Raw genomic sequence first — 15,604 nt, forward strand, 5'->3', positions numbered from 1 at the left:
GGGTGTAACTACTGAGGCCAGGGAAGAAGCACCCTCTAAATTTCAGCACCCTAGGGGCAAAGCACAGATGCTCTGCCCTAGGTATGACTCTGATCTTAGATCCAACTTTTTTTTTTCAAAGTAGTTGTGGGAAAATTGAATGGTATTGTGGAGAAGGGAGATCTGTTGTCTTTGGTAGGATGTCCAACACCAGCATCCAGTGCCTAGAACATTGGAAGATGAAATTGTCAAAATTCATAGCTGAACACTGGGAAAAAATACATCTAGTGCCATCAACCACCACTCTAGTGGGTGAAGCATTCTTCTCAGCACCTATGAGATGAGGTCAGCAAAGGGCTAAGCCCAGATCGGCAGAAGGGGGTGGAAAGTCTCTGCAATGATAGGCAAAGAGTGGGAAGAAAGAATGCAACTCCACTTTTCCCCTTTCCTGTGTGGGTTTTAGATTTGGAATTGGTAGGATACTTTCTGAAGAAAGAAATTACAGGAAGGACTTGAGAAAAGAAAGCCATTCTCCCACAGAATAAGGGACAAAGTATGCCACAACCCACCCCTTAAGAATTCCCACTCAAAATGAACAAACCAACCTGACACTAAGGAGGCCAGGGCACAGGGAAAGACCGGGGAGAAGTTATTAGGATTTAAATGAGCAAAATGTCTACAAACAAAAAGGGCTGAGAAGAACCTAAAAACAGAGGAGGGTCCTGAGAGGAAAATTATGGTGCTTTGGTTAGGAAAGACAAGGAAAACTGGAAACCCAGTAAGGGGATAAGAGTGGACCCGGAGGACTGATTGGCTCCTATGTCTAACCCAGGCCTTTGTCAAAATTTAGAGGGTGCTGACAGACTTGTTCTCTATCAGCAAATAAAAGGAACTTAGCTACCCCATTAGCAAGAATAATGAGTTAAAATAAGGAACTTCCAGATGGTACTTCCCCTCCACCCCTCTACACGATGGTTGTGTCCCAAGTGCACCCCTTCCTCCTCTATTTTGTCCCCTTCCATCCCTCCCCCACCCCAGGAGAAATCTCCTCAGGAAGGGCAGGATGTCTGCTTTCAACAGGTTAGTGTCCCTAATTCTATCCTGAAGTCCAAGGTCCCTCCACTCCCTTCCCTCAGTTGCTTGTACCAGGGACCAGAATTTCTAGTTCTGTTTCTGGTCTAACTCTCTTCAGGGCCTTGGAAGGAGAAGCACATCGGGTGCTATTTGAGTTCACACCTGAGACATCAGAGGAACTCCAAGTCTTGCCAGGAAATATTGTCTTTGTCCTGAAGAAAGGAAATGATAACTGGGCCACGGTCATGTTCAATGGGAAGGTACACAGTGTGGCAGGGGGGCTGTGTTGTTTACATGGACCCTTGTTGTTCAATCCCAGAGCTTTCTGAAAAGCTATGTCTGCTCCCCCTTCTCCCCTGCCCCCTCCCCCGCCCCCTTGATCCCAAACAAACCAAAGGGCGATTTCAGAGCCATTTCCCCGGATTTCCTTGCTTTGTGATGTGGGTGTGAGGGCTCTGCCTTCTTTCTTTCATGTCTGCATTGTTATGCTGAAGAAAGGACTTGTCCCTTGTAATTACCTGGAACCTGTTGAACTCCGGATCAATTCTCAACTTCAAAACCAGGTAAAACCACACTTGGGCCCAGAAGACTTAACCCTTGTCACTCTTGCTTCTAAAGACAGCTGCATGGCAAGGAGGGAGGAGATAAATGTACACATTGTAGCTAACAGGCATTCAATAAATACAGAACAGAAACTGGGGACCTTAGTGGAATGTATTACCAACCTTCTTCTCTCTCATCTTATTGATTCACACGCGTAGTATATAGCCAAACAGGGCTTTGGTACCCACTTGAATGCTCACCAGTATGAGGCTTTGGATTAGGTGTCTCACAGATTTATAGCATGGTTATCCCTTCCCAGATTTCCCTGTGATTGTAATGGGTTTTTTTCAGGACTTCAAAGATCTGTGATTTCAGTGCAGATAGAATTAGTAGATGTTCTTAGTGAATTGTTGGCTAAAGAATTCATTATCTGATAAATGACCTGTAGATTTCTGCTGTCGAATCTACCTAATCTGACCCTACAGTCTTGTTACCAGCTCTGTATTGGAAATCTTTTTTAGTCAGGTTGGACCTACTACAGGTCACATTGTATTGGCACGATCCCAGGTCATCCACATGCCATGAGACATCATCAGAGTAGGACTTTGGTGAAGGGATTTTTGTGATTCTTACTTGGAAAAAAATGAGCAGCCTACTTCCTTTCTCATCTGTCCCCTCTGCCACTTAAGTCTTCCACAGAGCTGCAAAATTGGTATTCCTAAAGCACGGGATTGACTGTGTTGCTCCCCTGCTCAAGAAGCTCCAATGGCTCCCTATGGCCTCTAGGATAAAATACAAACTTGTCTGGCATTCAAAACTCTTCACAATAGGGTTCCTGCCTACCTTTCCATGGTTACTGTGCGTGGCTCACCTTCATACATTCCATGTTTCAGCCAAGCTGGCTCCCTGCCTTGGCACGGGCTGTCTTCCATTCCTGGAAAGCCCCCTTCTTCACCTCCACTTCTGAGAACTTCCAGTTTCCCTCAAGGCTTAGTACAGATGCCAGCTCTTACATAAGCTCCTTTCTTATCCTGTCCCTTTAGTTACAAATGCACTATCTCCCTTCAAAAAAAATTAACTTGTAATTACTTCAGTCCTCTTCAAAAATGGACAGACAAAAACCAATTTTCTACAGTTATCTGTAGGTACATTGTTTCCTCCCAATAGAATGTAAGAGCTTTGAGGGAAGGGACTGTTCCCTTTTGTCTGTTTCTCCAGCACCAGGGATAGCGCTTGTCACATACTAGGCGGTTAATACATGTCTGCTGTATGAAAGATGCCAGAATAATACATTAAACAGAGAGAGAAAGAGGAAAAGAGAGAGAGAGAGAGAGAGAGAGAGAGAGAGAGAGAGAGAAGAGAGAGAGAGAGAGAGAGAAAGAGAAATTTACCTCATAGTAGTATCATATTGGAAGCCCCTATGAAAAAGAGCATTATTTGACTCATCCTCTGGGGCAGGCCTGCTCTCCTGTTGTTCCTGACTTCCCCTCTGGCTTCACTAGGTCTCTCAATTGCTTTGCAAACCAGTCCGACATAGGGTGGATTCTGACTTTTTTAGATCATACAATAAATCTGTCTTTTGTCCATTCAACAAGCTTGTATCAAGCATTTACAACACTGAAGGCATTTGTTAGGTGCTGGGGATAGAAAGACCAAACAGAAGACTACCTGGGCCCTTGAGGCACTGACATTACCATAGGAATCAGTTTGTCTCTGGATACTAGATATGTGAATATCTAGTATCTAGTATTTTCACAATGTGAACATGCTCTGACAAGTTGGGCACCCTCTGAGAACGTGTGGCAGTGTTTTCTTTTGCACAGGGCTGGGCCTCTGCTCCTGAGAACTGTGTGCATAACCTCCATGGAACAGGGGTGGAATCTGTTGCACACCAGATGTCTCTGGCTGCAGCTGAATTAGTCCCCTCACCCTCCTCCCCTCCCCAGCAGGCAGCATTTGATGGAGTTTCTGGTCCTTGTTTCTGCCTCATTTGCAGTTTTCTGCAGTTTAAATCTGCCCATCTCCCTTCCGAGTTTTTGTCCTCTTGCCACTATTTCTTGAAATCACTTCCATTTGGTCTCATTAGCCAAGAGAATCTCCAATTTCTATCACTTAAAACTCTAACTACAGAACCATCACTCACTTTCATGTCCAGGAGGAAACCTCTCCAGATTCCGATATTCCAGCACCACCTAATTCCAGAGCTCCTGAACAGCCTCACATGCTCCCAGGTTAGTGACTTTCTTGGAAAATGTTTTTTTCCAAGCACTGAAGGTACCAACGGCTAACAATTACACTGACCTTTTCTGCTCGATTTTGAGCCAGCCATGCATCCAACGCACCCTCTTCCAGGGTGGGTGGGTGGGGGCAATCCCAGGTAATGTTCACAATATCCCATGAATATACAGAACCAGCACCTTCTTCTCTTTTAGATGAAGTAGTTCCCGCCCCAACTCCAAATCATAATATGGCAGCTGCCCTGCCTATCTCCCTGCCAGTCCTGACAAAGAACTCTAGGTTCTCCTAATTCACTAGAACATAATGCCTAGCACATAGTAGGCACTTAAAAAATATGTGCTTGCCTGATTTCCAGATGCTAGGTATAACTTAGCATAACAGAGAGAACATTGGATTTGGAGTTGGGGGAACCCTGGGATCAAAACTTGACTCTGTAATCTACTACCTGTGTGATCTTGGGCAAGTTACCTCTCTGGGCTTTTGTTAAATAAGAGGTTGGACTAATGGTACAGGCAAGTCATTTTCAGATAGCCATCTACAATTCTATGAAATTCCTTGAATTCCCAAGCCAGCCTGATGTTAAATATCTGCTACCTGTATGTTCTTTGAGAGCAGAGGCAGGATCTACTTGTATATTTAGGGTAAAATCCTGGCATTTTTGAGGTGAAAAGGGCTTAATGCTTCCTGTAGGAAACTTGAGGAGCAAGCGGAATTTCTGAACTCTGAAGGGCTGGAAGAATCCATTAATACTCATCGATATAACTCTTATGTTCCTGTCCAGGAGAGTAGATTTATCTATCCTTTTTGTACCACTTTGGGAAACTTTTCTAACAAAACAAAACATAGAGGAAGAACCTTAAAGGTTATTTGGGGGAACAAGGATCCTGCATTTAAAAAGCATCCTTAGAAATATTAGAAGCCCATTTCACAGGGGAGGATATGGCCACATAGGGAGTAAGGGGCAGAGCAAGAATTTGAACCCAGACCCTCTCATTTCAGATCCAAAGCTCTTTATGCTACATTGTGGCTAGCTAGCTAGATCTTCAATTCTTTGGACTAAGTCAGGGAGAGGTCAGAGGGAGGACAGCTGTCAGCTGGCAAAGAAGAAATCATCTAATCCAACTGTCTCATTTCTATAAATGAGGAAACAGAGACCCTAAGAGGCATGGGGGGGAGGTAAATGACTTACCCAGAGCCACAAGAGTAGTTAGCGGAAGAGCAGGGAGCTGAGCCCACTTTCTTTAATTCTCAATCAAGTGTTTACGCTGAAGCATACCTGCATGATGGCTTAAGCTTCAAAAACAATTGTCTTCTATATTTACCACTGAAGGTAAAATAGAGAGGAAGACTTTTATCAGAAATAAAGACTGCCTGCCTTCCTGAATAAATAGCCAGCACTCACTGAAGCTTGCATTGTGCCTGAGATAGATGCTAGCCAGCTACAATTCATTCACTTGTGTTTTCTTCTTCTTTCTTTCCCTGCTCCATTTAGGCACAAAGCAACCAGAAGAGCAGAGAGTAAGGTTTTTCCTTCTACGGTTTTGTCTGGGAGGTCAGGCCAGTTTGCTATGGGGACCAGTACTGGCTTTCTAGGACAGGGGCTGAGTGGGAGGAATAAAAAGCCAGTCCTAGCCTCCTGGAACATTAGAGCTGGAAGGGAATTTAGAAACCATTTTTGTCGACCCCCATCATTTGTCAGATGAGGGAAGTGGAGCCAGGAAAGAAATGTCTTTCTCAAGGCCAAATAATGACTTAATGTCAGACACAGAATTAGAACACAGGCTTCTTGGTTCCCACACAGTATTCCTGACCAAATCAAGTCTTTGGATTGGAAGTCTACCCATCCCTTTGCAAACACATTTCCCAAAGGAGTAGGCTTTGGCTTCTTGGATGGTCAGTCAATAAATATTTAAGTACTGACTATGTACCTGGTTCTATCAGAGAAAGAATTCCCACGTGGTATAGGAGACTGGAGGAGATGAACTCTAAGGGTCCAGAGCCACAATTCCACAGCTCCCTGGGGAGGTCACTACTAGTGCCTTAGGGGCATTGTCAAGAGATCTGCCTCTGGTGTTCACCTCTTGTTTTGACCTCCTTATAGGACCTAAAGCTCAGTGTTCCCACACCGTATACCCTCAAAGTGCACTACAAGTACACAGTGGCTATAGAGATTTGTCCTGGGCTTCCCTACAGTGAGATCTTGGACATGGTGTGCAAAAAACTGGAGCTGCTCCCCAAGCACACTAAGCTGAGGTGCGTCCCTGTGGATGGAGGGTCATCCAGCTAAGCTGGAGATCGGGGGAGGGTAAGCGAGTAACCAGGCAGAGGACTAACAGTGACTAGGGCATAGATATGATCATTTCTGGTGCCAGTATCTCCTCTCCCTTTACTTCTGAACCCTTAACAGCTATCGGCCTGGGGATGACAAGGGCCTCATCACCCTTTCAGAGGAAAACATGAAGAATGTGTGGAGCCACGTGAAAAACTATTGCCTAACTCTCTGGTGTGAATACACAGTGGTGAGTAGGCCTAGGGTTGTGTTTCCATAATTCTATTCACTCATCTTTTAAGTAGGATCGTTATTTTTGGTCTCTATTGCTTTCCATTAGAAATAACCTCTAAGAGCAACCTGTCTATTGACATTTTTTAGATAGCTAGGTGGCTGGGCCTGGAGTCAGCAAGATCTGAGTTCAAACCTGGGCTCAGACACTTACTAGCTGCAAGATGTAACCTGTTTGCCTCAGTTTCCTCAAATGTAAATGGAGATAGCAGGGTGAGCCTAATATTTGTAAAGCACTTAGCACAGTGCCTGGCCCACAGTATACAATGCTATATAAATGCTTATTCTCTTCCCTTCCCCCCTTTTGAGACTGAGTTTCCTATCTCACTCAGGCTTGAAATGTAGTGAGTACTCACGGGCTGATCTCTCTATTGATCTGCATGGGAGCTTTCACTTGATTTTTCTAGCATGGCTGGGTTTGTTTCTCCTTAGGCAACATGGTGTGGGGCAGCTAGGTGATACAGTGGATAGAATGCTGGGCCTGGAGTCAGGAAGACTCATCTTCCTGAGTTCAAATCTGGCCTCAGACACCTACTAGTTTGGTGACTCTGAGCAAGTCACTTAACCTTGTTTGCCTCAGTTTCTTCCTCTGTAAAATGAGCTGGAGAAGGAAATGGCAAACCACTCCAGTGTCTTTGTCAAGAAAACCCCAAATGGCATCATGAAGAGTTGGACATGACTGAAAACTGACTGAAAGCCAACATGGTGGCCTTTTAATCTAAGGATCTCACCTATTCATTTCATCTATTCTATCATCTCATCTATTCTAAGCATTAAACATTAATGGTGAACCCAGCAAACAGATCAGCTTAATCCTTTGCAGCTCAATGATCTCAAGTGCTTGACCAGACCACTCTTCACTCCTATTGAAATCTTAAAGTCTACTGAAAACTCAAAGTTCCCTTATATCAGTTGACATATCTGACTTTTTATTTTTTATAACCACCACCATATTTCATGGCCACAAATAACTTGAAGATGAGCTTAATGACAATAATTTCTCACCCTTTTGCATAGGATCATAGGCTTTAGGGTAAAAGCTTAAAAAAAAGTCCAAGTACAGCTCCCTCCCCATTTTATAGATGAGGAAACTGAAGCCCAGACAAATCTAGTGGTTTCCCAATACTTCCCATACAAGTAGTAAGTAGTAGGATTGGGATTGGATTCCAGGTCCTGATTCCAAATTCACTGATGTTTCCTTCTTCCCCACTGTGCCACCATCAGGTGGTGACATGACTATGACTACTAGTCCCTGGCAAGTCCAGACATGAGGACAGAACTCCTTGAAGGAGGAAGATAATAGTGAGTTCTTCACAAGACAAAGATATCACTGACCCCAGAGGACAGGGGCAAGTTAATCTATAACCTTTAAGATAAACTGACACCTACAATCACAAAGTAAATCTGCAGCAAAGTCAAGGAGTAAAGGTTGGAACAGTTTCCATTTTTGTCCTTTGACCATGTGTCCAAGAAAGGGTTAGGACTACACAGTAGGGAAATTGAGACCAAGAGAGATGAGCTCATTTGCCCAAGGTGAAATGGCCAATAAAAGGCAGAGCTTTCTTCCTTCCTTCCTTCCTTCCTTCCTTTCCTTCCTTCCTTCCTTCCTTCCTTCCTTCCTTCCTTCCTTCCTTCCTTCCTTCCTTCCTTCCCTCCCTCTTTCCTTCCTTCCTTCCTCCCTCTCTCCCTCCCTTCCCTCTCTTCCTTCCTCCTTCCCTTTTTTCTTTCTTCCTCTCTCTCTCTCCCCCTCATATTCTGATGCATCTATGTTTTCAATACTGGGAGTATTTACCCCAATGGGGCAGGTCCCAATTCTTTTATCCACATGTTCTCCTTTTCTGTGACTCTTGTCTGTATTCTCCTTTGAATCTCCAGGGGTTAGAAACTGGAATTCATGATAGGGACCAACATTTTAGCCCCGCTGGTGTTTCCAATGTTGATGTCAACCTGTGACTCATATGTTTGGAAAGCCTACCTGCCCCCATAACTAGGTCCTAGCTTATATTCTTTGTGGAAGGTGGCAAGAACCAAATTCCTGAAAGTGCCTTTTTTTTAAAAGACTACATAACCTTGAAGCCATTTCCTTTCAATTAAAGCTAACTTGCTATTTTGACTAGATGAACCAAGCACAACCATTTTCAGGCTCTTCAGTAGGACAGTTTCCTTTTTCATGATGTCCTTACAATATTTGAGAGAGCTAACATCTCCAGTTCATGCATAGTTGTGAGGAAACCACCCAGGACTGTAGCTCCAGATATAGAGTTATAGTGGTCTACTATCCATTGATGGCCACACACCCAACTCCTCCTCAGTCTAAGAGACTGAAGTTGCTGTTGAGAAAGCTAAGCCAACTCTCTTCCCACTATCTATTTTTTTTGTCTGCATTTCTAGCTTATAGAATTTGCATTTATTCTTGCCTAGAAAAATTGCAATATGTGAACAAATGCTCTGAAGAGCTATGACTTGAAAGCTATAGCTGGGACTAGGAATAAGTGTAGAAGACCAGGTAGGGGAAAATACTAATATATTCTACCAGATCTATGCCAGCTGGAGAGTTGGAAACAGGTTTCAACAGTGTTAAAGGAAAGATTTCCTTTCTCAAGTCCCTTCTTTCTTTTCCTTCCTCTATCCTTCACCTTTTGCCCCCAAAAGATGTTGGAAGAGCTGATTTGGAGACATTTTAAAAAGGCAGATTTTTCATAAAGGATACGAAGTGGGAAGAAATAGATTAAACACTGGGGATGGTGAAGGAGGGAGCTCCATGAGGATAAATGTGGCAAATGATACTCCAATAATTGAATAAATCTGTGAAATTATGGATATTGATTGTTCTTTCCCATGATGCAAATAGTAACCTATCCGTGGCTGCCGATTCCACATGACTGTTGTCTGTGTTGTCCTGTAAGTTTGCCATGGGGGGTGGGGAGCACTCAATGTGTATAGAGTCCTGATTTGCTTTCCCTTGGCATAGAAAAGATACCAGAATAGTACACAAGCTATTCATTGGCTATTCATAAGCTTGGAAAATTAACCTGATAAAATAAGTATTATTATTTGGACCTAGTTTCCTTCCCCAGTTGAATGTAAATGGCACAAGTTGAGACCCCAGGAGTAAGCAAATCCTGGTCTCCTAAAATTGAGAAGACTTTTACCTAGGCCTTTTCATTACCTGTCTTTTGACCACAACCCCTCAGAGTTGTGATGTAAGGATATAGCCTCTCTGACCATCAGTTTCCACATCTGTAGAATGAGGATAACAATGGCATCCACTTCACAGGGTTGTTGTGAGGATCACATAAGGCCATCCATGCAAAGCATTTTATAAACCTTCAAGTGCTCCATAAATGTGAATTATTATGATCTGTGGTTGGAATTGGTCAGTACTCCTTCCACTGGTACAGACTGCAACCCATCTGTACCCTCTCATTCTGTGTGGCACATGCTCACATCTGCCTATGAATCCTTCAGGATTAGAAACTAGAACTTCTGACAAAGTCCAATATTTTTGGCCCTACTGGTGTTTCCAATGTTGGTTTAAACTATGTCTCAGGAAACTATCTGCCCCTTTAACCATATACCACATACAGACTGGCATACTTTGTAGAATGGTGACAGGAATGAAATACTTTCAATGACTTTTGTGTTTTTTTAAGCTTCTGGCCCTCAAGTCACTTCCCTTTCATCATAACCAACCCGCCATTTTGACTTGGTGTCCCAAGTACTACCACTGAAGTTCAATGGTCAGTTTTCTTTTTAGTGAGATACAATCACATAAGTTCAAAAGCTGAGGTAAATGAAACCTTCGATATTGCAGGGTGACCAAGGCTTTCCAGAAGTACCAGAGAAAAAAGAAAATCATAATAGCCATGTGACAGAACCTCAACAGAAAGAAGGAAACCAAGTGTTGGCACTATTCAATTATGAAGCTTCACAACCAGAGGACCTGGAATTTCTAGCCGGAGATGTGATCCTGGTGTTATCAAAAGGCAAGTTGGCTTTGTGTTCCCAATGCCTTGATTGAAAGTCCTTATCCCATGATTATATAGTTAATACTAAACTATCCATGGTAGACAAGTGCCTAGACAGTACTAAACAAATTAATCTTCAGGCAAACTTCTAGTTATGTCGACTCATAGAGTTGGAAGAGAGATACTAGAAAGAATCTAGTCCAATCCTCGTAAGGAATCTAAGACCCAGGGATATGAAGTGACTTGCCCAGGTCATATGGCCAATAAGTGGCAGGACTCATGGTCTGGGGGCTCTTCATTAGCTCCAACTTCTTTCCCAGATGAAAATATTCTCAACAACCAGTGACATTCATCTCTGATAAAGTTTTATCATGAAGTAGAGAAACAGCAGGTTTGATCTGCATCACCCCTGCCTTCCCTGGTGGTCATTCTCTGACTATGCAAAGAGCTAGAGAACAGATAGGAAGCAATTGGTGCACAAAACGAGAAGTTGACTACGCAGCCATAGAGGCAAGGGGTCAGAAATTCTTCCTCTGACAGAGCCAGAGAGGCTTGGGTTCACAAATCTGGAGCTGGAAGGGACTTTGGAGGCCTACTCCTGGCCCAACCCCTTCATTTCATAGGCGAAACCGCTGAGACATTTTCCCGAAAGATTTGGTTGAAGACTGTGAAGCCAGAGGCCCAGATCAGCCCACAAAAGCCTAGGAAGTTTTGGGATACACAAGTTGAAAAAGGAGCAGGAACAGTGATACAGAACATACAGAGCCAAGGCTGAGGTTACTCAGCCTCAGTTTCCCCATCTGTAAAATGGAGACAAGGATGCTTGTAGTATCTACTTCACAGGGCTGTTGTAAGGCTGAAAGGTATTCATCACTTCATACTCTCAGAAGGACTTTGTCTAAAACTAAATACTGTTCAGAGAGAAAGCTGATGGACTAAAAGGCCTAGCAGCATCTTTGCCCTTTGTAGCAAGTGACTGCTCTCCAAGGACCAAGTTAGCTAAATTCAGAGACTTATCACAAGGTTGGCTTCTGGTGGTAAATTTTGGTGATTTATGTTTATGGGGAATATACCTACACAGATGAAATCATGGAGATAGAGGCAGTATCAGCAAGTGACAAGCATACTGAAGCTGGACTCCAGAGGCCACGGTTCAAATTTTCTTCTGCCATTTACTGGCTATGTGAATATGAGCAAAAACAACCTCTCTGAACCTTTTTTCTTTTCTGTAAAATGGGAGTGTTACTCAGATTACCTGTATTGAAAGGCTATTGCTACTATTACCACTGCTGCTGCTGCTGCTACTACTATACTATTATTGCTGCTGCTACTACTCCTACTGCTGCTGGTATTTTTTAAGTCTTAATCTATTACGTACATGTGGTGAAGAGTAGTGGGTAGTACTCTTCAAGAGTTATTGGGGCAGTAGAAGCCTACTGCATGAGGAACCTCTGAATTTAGCAAGGCCGGTCCTGAGAGCTGCTACAGTCCATCCCTGGGTTCAAAGCCCTTCTAGCTTTGAGAATAAGATGAATAAGATGTAGAATGGTCTGAAATGTAGAATTAGGGGTATTGTCCCTAGATCAGGGGTTCTTAATCTTTTGTGTGTCCTGGCAGTTCTGGTGAATCTTATGGACCCCTTCCCTGAATCATGTCTTTAAAAGCATTAAATACAATAAACATATTTATAAAGGAAACCAATTATATTGAGTCATCAAAAAATTAAAAGAAACCAGTTCCCTCCTCTCATTTACACCTCACCAACTTTTTCCTCTTAATCCCAATACTTTTACTGGGCAGTTACTAAAAATTATAGTTAGTCCTCTATTGACATGGGGGCAGTGTTCCTAAAGTTGGGATTCCAGACCAGGTTACAAATCTCTTGCAACCCATTTCACAGAGCTAAACTTGTCATTAAAACATATCGGTCAGGAAATATATTCTCAGAAAAGGTGTGCTTGATCAGTGTCAAGGGCAAAGGGTAACAAGCAGACATCCTGAATGGTGTGCCAGTATGCTTGGCATATGAAGATGACCGGCCCCTGGGGTGGCTTCTTTCTGATGGGAAGGCGTGGACAAGAATTAAAGAGAAGTGGGGATAGACTTGGTACTCTGAGAAGCAGTACCACATCGAAAGACTGTAATTTGTAGAAATATTAAAGTTGCTAAAATTATATTTATATACAATTAAAAGCTATGTAAAACTGTACAATTGTAAGGTTGTAAACACTGTATTTCTTAGAGCAACTCCACAATCTGTGGGGTTTTGGGGTCTGCACCTCTATTTTCATTTGTTTAGGGAACATGAGAGGGGAAACTCCCTCTACTAATATGCAGATTAGTAATTTATGGGACAAGAGCAGAGCAGGACGTTGAAAGGTTATTATTAAAAGCTAGCATTTACATCATACTTTAAGGTTTGCAAAGCACGTGTTTTATTTCATTTCATCCCCATTCACCTTTTGCAATAGGTGTTATTAGTTATCACTTTACAGATGAGGAAACTGGGACAGAAGGGAGGTAGATTAGTGACCTGCCCGAGGTCACAGAAATATTGTCTGAGGCAAGATTTGAACTTGGGTCTTCGTGATATCAAATCCTGTGCTCTACCCCCCCACCTACCCCCACTATGCCAACTTGCTGCTTGGGTCTGAGGCTAGCTCTCTATTCACAATACCACAAGGTCTTTATCTTGTATAGAGAAGGCTGCTGAATGTGCAGAATAACTAAAACAGAAAGTCAACAATTTTGAATGAGCTTAATTTGAACACTGATCCTAAGGAAAAGCAGATTTAAATTGATACTTTTGTGGAGATGCTGAAAGAGCTAAAGGCTTCAACTCCTCCATCTCTGATTTTCCTTTTTTAGGGGTGGGGTAGGGGCGGGAATGTATACCTGGCATCATTATTTCTTGGTTTTTTGTTTGTTTTGTTTTGGTGGTCCGAAGCACACGGTGCTCTATTGAGATGCTCACGGTGCATTATTGAAAATGATGCTATGATATTTTTTCTTAACAAATGTAACCCAAAGAGGGAGAGGTGGAAGACTTAGGAGAAGACAGGTATTTAAGTGATATGGAAGGATTAGACTTGTTCTGTGGACCTTGAGTGCAGAACTGGGAACGATGGGGAGAAGTTGCAAAAAAGCCTTCTCAGGAAAAAACTCTCTAGAGCTAGAGCTGTCCGAAAATAGAATGGTTCACCTTGAAAGATCATGGAGTCACCTTGCTGGAGATCTTCAAGCCAAAGTTGCATCAACATTTGTTGGGCGTGTGTGGAAATGGTGGGTGGATTGGACAGGTGGCTTCAGAAATCCCTTACTACTTTAAAATACTGGACTTCTGGATTGTGGAAAATGGTTGGAGATAGAACTCAGCTGGGAAGTAGGGATAAAGGAGAGAAAGACTGAGTACAGCGCATATACACAGCCTCCAGAGAGACAAGATGATGAGGACTAGGCATCTGAGGGCACTTTTTAGTGCCATGTTAGTTTAATGAGGTGGTGAAACTGGACCAAGACTGTTTAGGTGCTGCCATGTTTTTGTGGCAGGAGACAGAACTTAGAGCAGCCATACTAGGAGTAATGGAGAAATCAGTGCCCAGCTAAGCTGTTCACATAAGATAGAAATAGTAGGTATTTCTAAGTCAGGAAGTACCTGTATTGTGTACTGGAACTTTAGTAGAACACTGCTAAGGAGGATTCAACATAAAGTGAGAAGTCCATCTGTTTGGTACATCGCACATATTTTCAAACTTTTTTCTGTATGTATTCATCAGTTTTACTGATACTTTTAAAAAAATCTCCCTCTAAAAATACTTTTATATGGGATAGCTCCTGGGAGGGCAGTGGAAAGAGAAATACTGGAGAAATTCTGATATAAAGCAAAAGATGAAAATTTTTTTTAAAAAATCGAGGTAGGTCTTAGAACTTCCATTGATTTAATGAGCAATGAAAAGAATACTGGGGGAGCCTACAACCTAGATCCCAAAGGTAATGAAGTGTAAGTGTTAGTATTGATTAGAAGGGGTTATCTCATCAAGCTAAACCAAAAACTTTCTTTTTGGCATCTGTCAGCAATAAAATGTAATTTTTCTCATATAAACATGACTACTGATCTGAAATCTTCAGTGTTGGTTGAGAACCAATGTTTTCTTTCTTTTTTTTTTTACTTTCTTGCAGCCATAAATTTAAATCTTAGTATAACTAGACAGAAAAACTTTACTAGTCAAACACCAGATCACACAGGTTTTTAACAACTTAAAAAAAAACTCCAACAGACTTGTTGCTCATTTCTTAGCCTCATCAATGTGAACCTAGAAAAGGACTTTAGAGATTATCTAGTCTAACAGCCACATTTAATTGAGGAAATTAAGGCCAATGGAATGGGGCAACCTGCATAAGGTTATTCACATAGTTGAACCAATTTTCCATCTTATTTGCATTACTCTCTAGCATCTTGTTCATTTTATCCCACATTAATATTCTGTTGCCTCTTGAAGACTGTCCTATTGACTATTTCCTGTATTTGCTTTCTCACATCTAGGTCACCTTTGTATCAGATCATTGTAAGGCAAGACATACCTCAGATCAAAACACATATAAAGAACTTGAATATGATGATTCCCCTACCCTGTTTCTAGAAAATGACATGTATTTTTCCGCCTTTCCACCTTAGTGAATGATGAATGGCTGGAAGGAGAATGCAACGGGAAAGTGGGCATTTTCCCAAAAGCTTTTGTTGAAGAATATGCAGCTACGGACCCAGAAGGCCAGGCTCTGAAAGCTTAGGCAAAGAAGTTGGAAGAGGAGCTGAAATTCTGAGTATTTCAAAGATGCACAACAGTTGGTGTGCTACAATGCCATTTGGAGAATGTTAACCTGTTTTCCTTGTAAAGCTTTATCTGATGTTTTTCTCCTTCATTAAAAATCTTGTTACTTAAGTAGTCAGGACCTGGATAATGAGTGGTGTTTCTAGGGAACAAGGCATTTGATCTGATTTGAGAAACATTGGAGTCCTTGTTTTACAACGTCTATCACTAGCATCTCTTCATTCCCTTGTAGTCCCTGAGGGTGTTAAGTATCAGAAGCCCAGTTCCTGAAGGTTCGAATACAAGAATGGCACTATTAGCCAAGTAGTAAAAGAAAACTATTCTCAGGAAGCCAGAGTATTCTAAGTTAAAATCTTTAGATTAAAATTTACCAAGCACCTTCTTCAGAACCACTTTGAGAGGTAGCTTGTACA

General features: G+C 42.3%; 1 protein-coding gene across 1 annotated transcript in view; it reads left to right on the top strand.

The window, feature by feature from the left end:
* Positions 1-15,305, top strand: part of NCF2 (neutrophil cytosolic factor 2) — a 46,572-nt gene extending 31,267 nt beyond the window's left edge. The window contains exons 8-15 of the mRNA XM_020984382.2: positions 1,172-1,313; positions 1,548-1,616; positions 3,752-3,827; positions 5,327-5,352; positions 5,936-6,087; positions 6,242-6,353; positions 10,209-10,380; positions 15,038-15,305. Coding sequence (XP_020840041.1) covers positions 1,172-1,313; positions 1,548-1,616; positions 3,752-3,827; positions 5,327-5,352; positions 5,936-6,087; positions 6,242-6,353; positions 10,209-10,380; positions 15,038-15,150 — 862 coding nt within the window. The 3' untranslated portion in view covers positions 15,151-15,305. The remainder of the gene's footprint in view (positions 1-1,171; positions 1,314-1,547; positions 1,617-3,751; positions 3,828-5,326; positions 5,353-5,935; positions 6,088-6,241; positions 6,354-10,208; positions 10,381-15,037) is intronic.
* Positions 15,306-15,604: the final 299 nt, after the last annotated feature.

This window comes from Phascolarctos cinereus, unplaced genomic scaffold (assembly GCF_003287225.1).
Source record: "Phascolarctos cinereus isolate Bilbo 61053 unplaced genomic scaffold, phaCin_HiC Scaffold_5;HRSCAF=322, whole genome shotgun sequence".
NCBI classification, from domain to species: Eukaryota; Metazoa; Chordata; class Mammalia; order Diprotodontia; family Phascolarctidae; genus Phascolarctos; species Phascolarctos cinereus.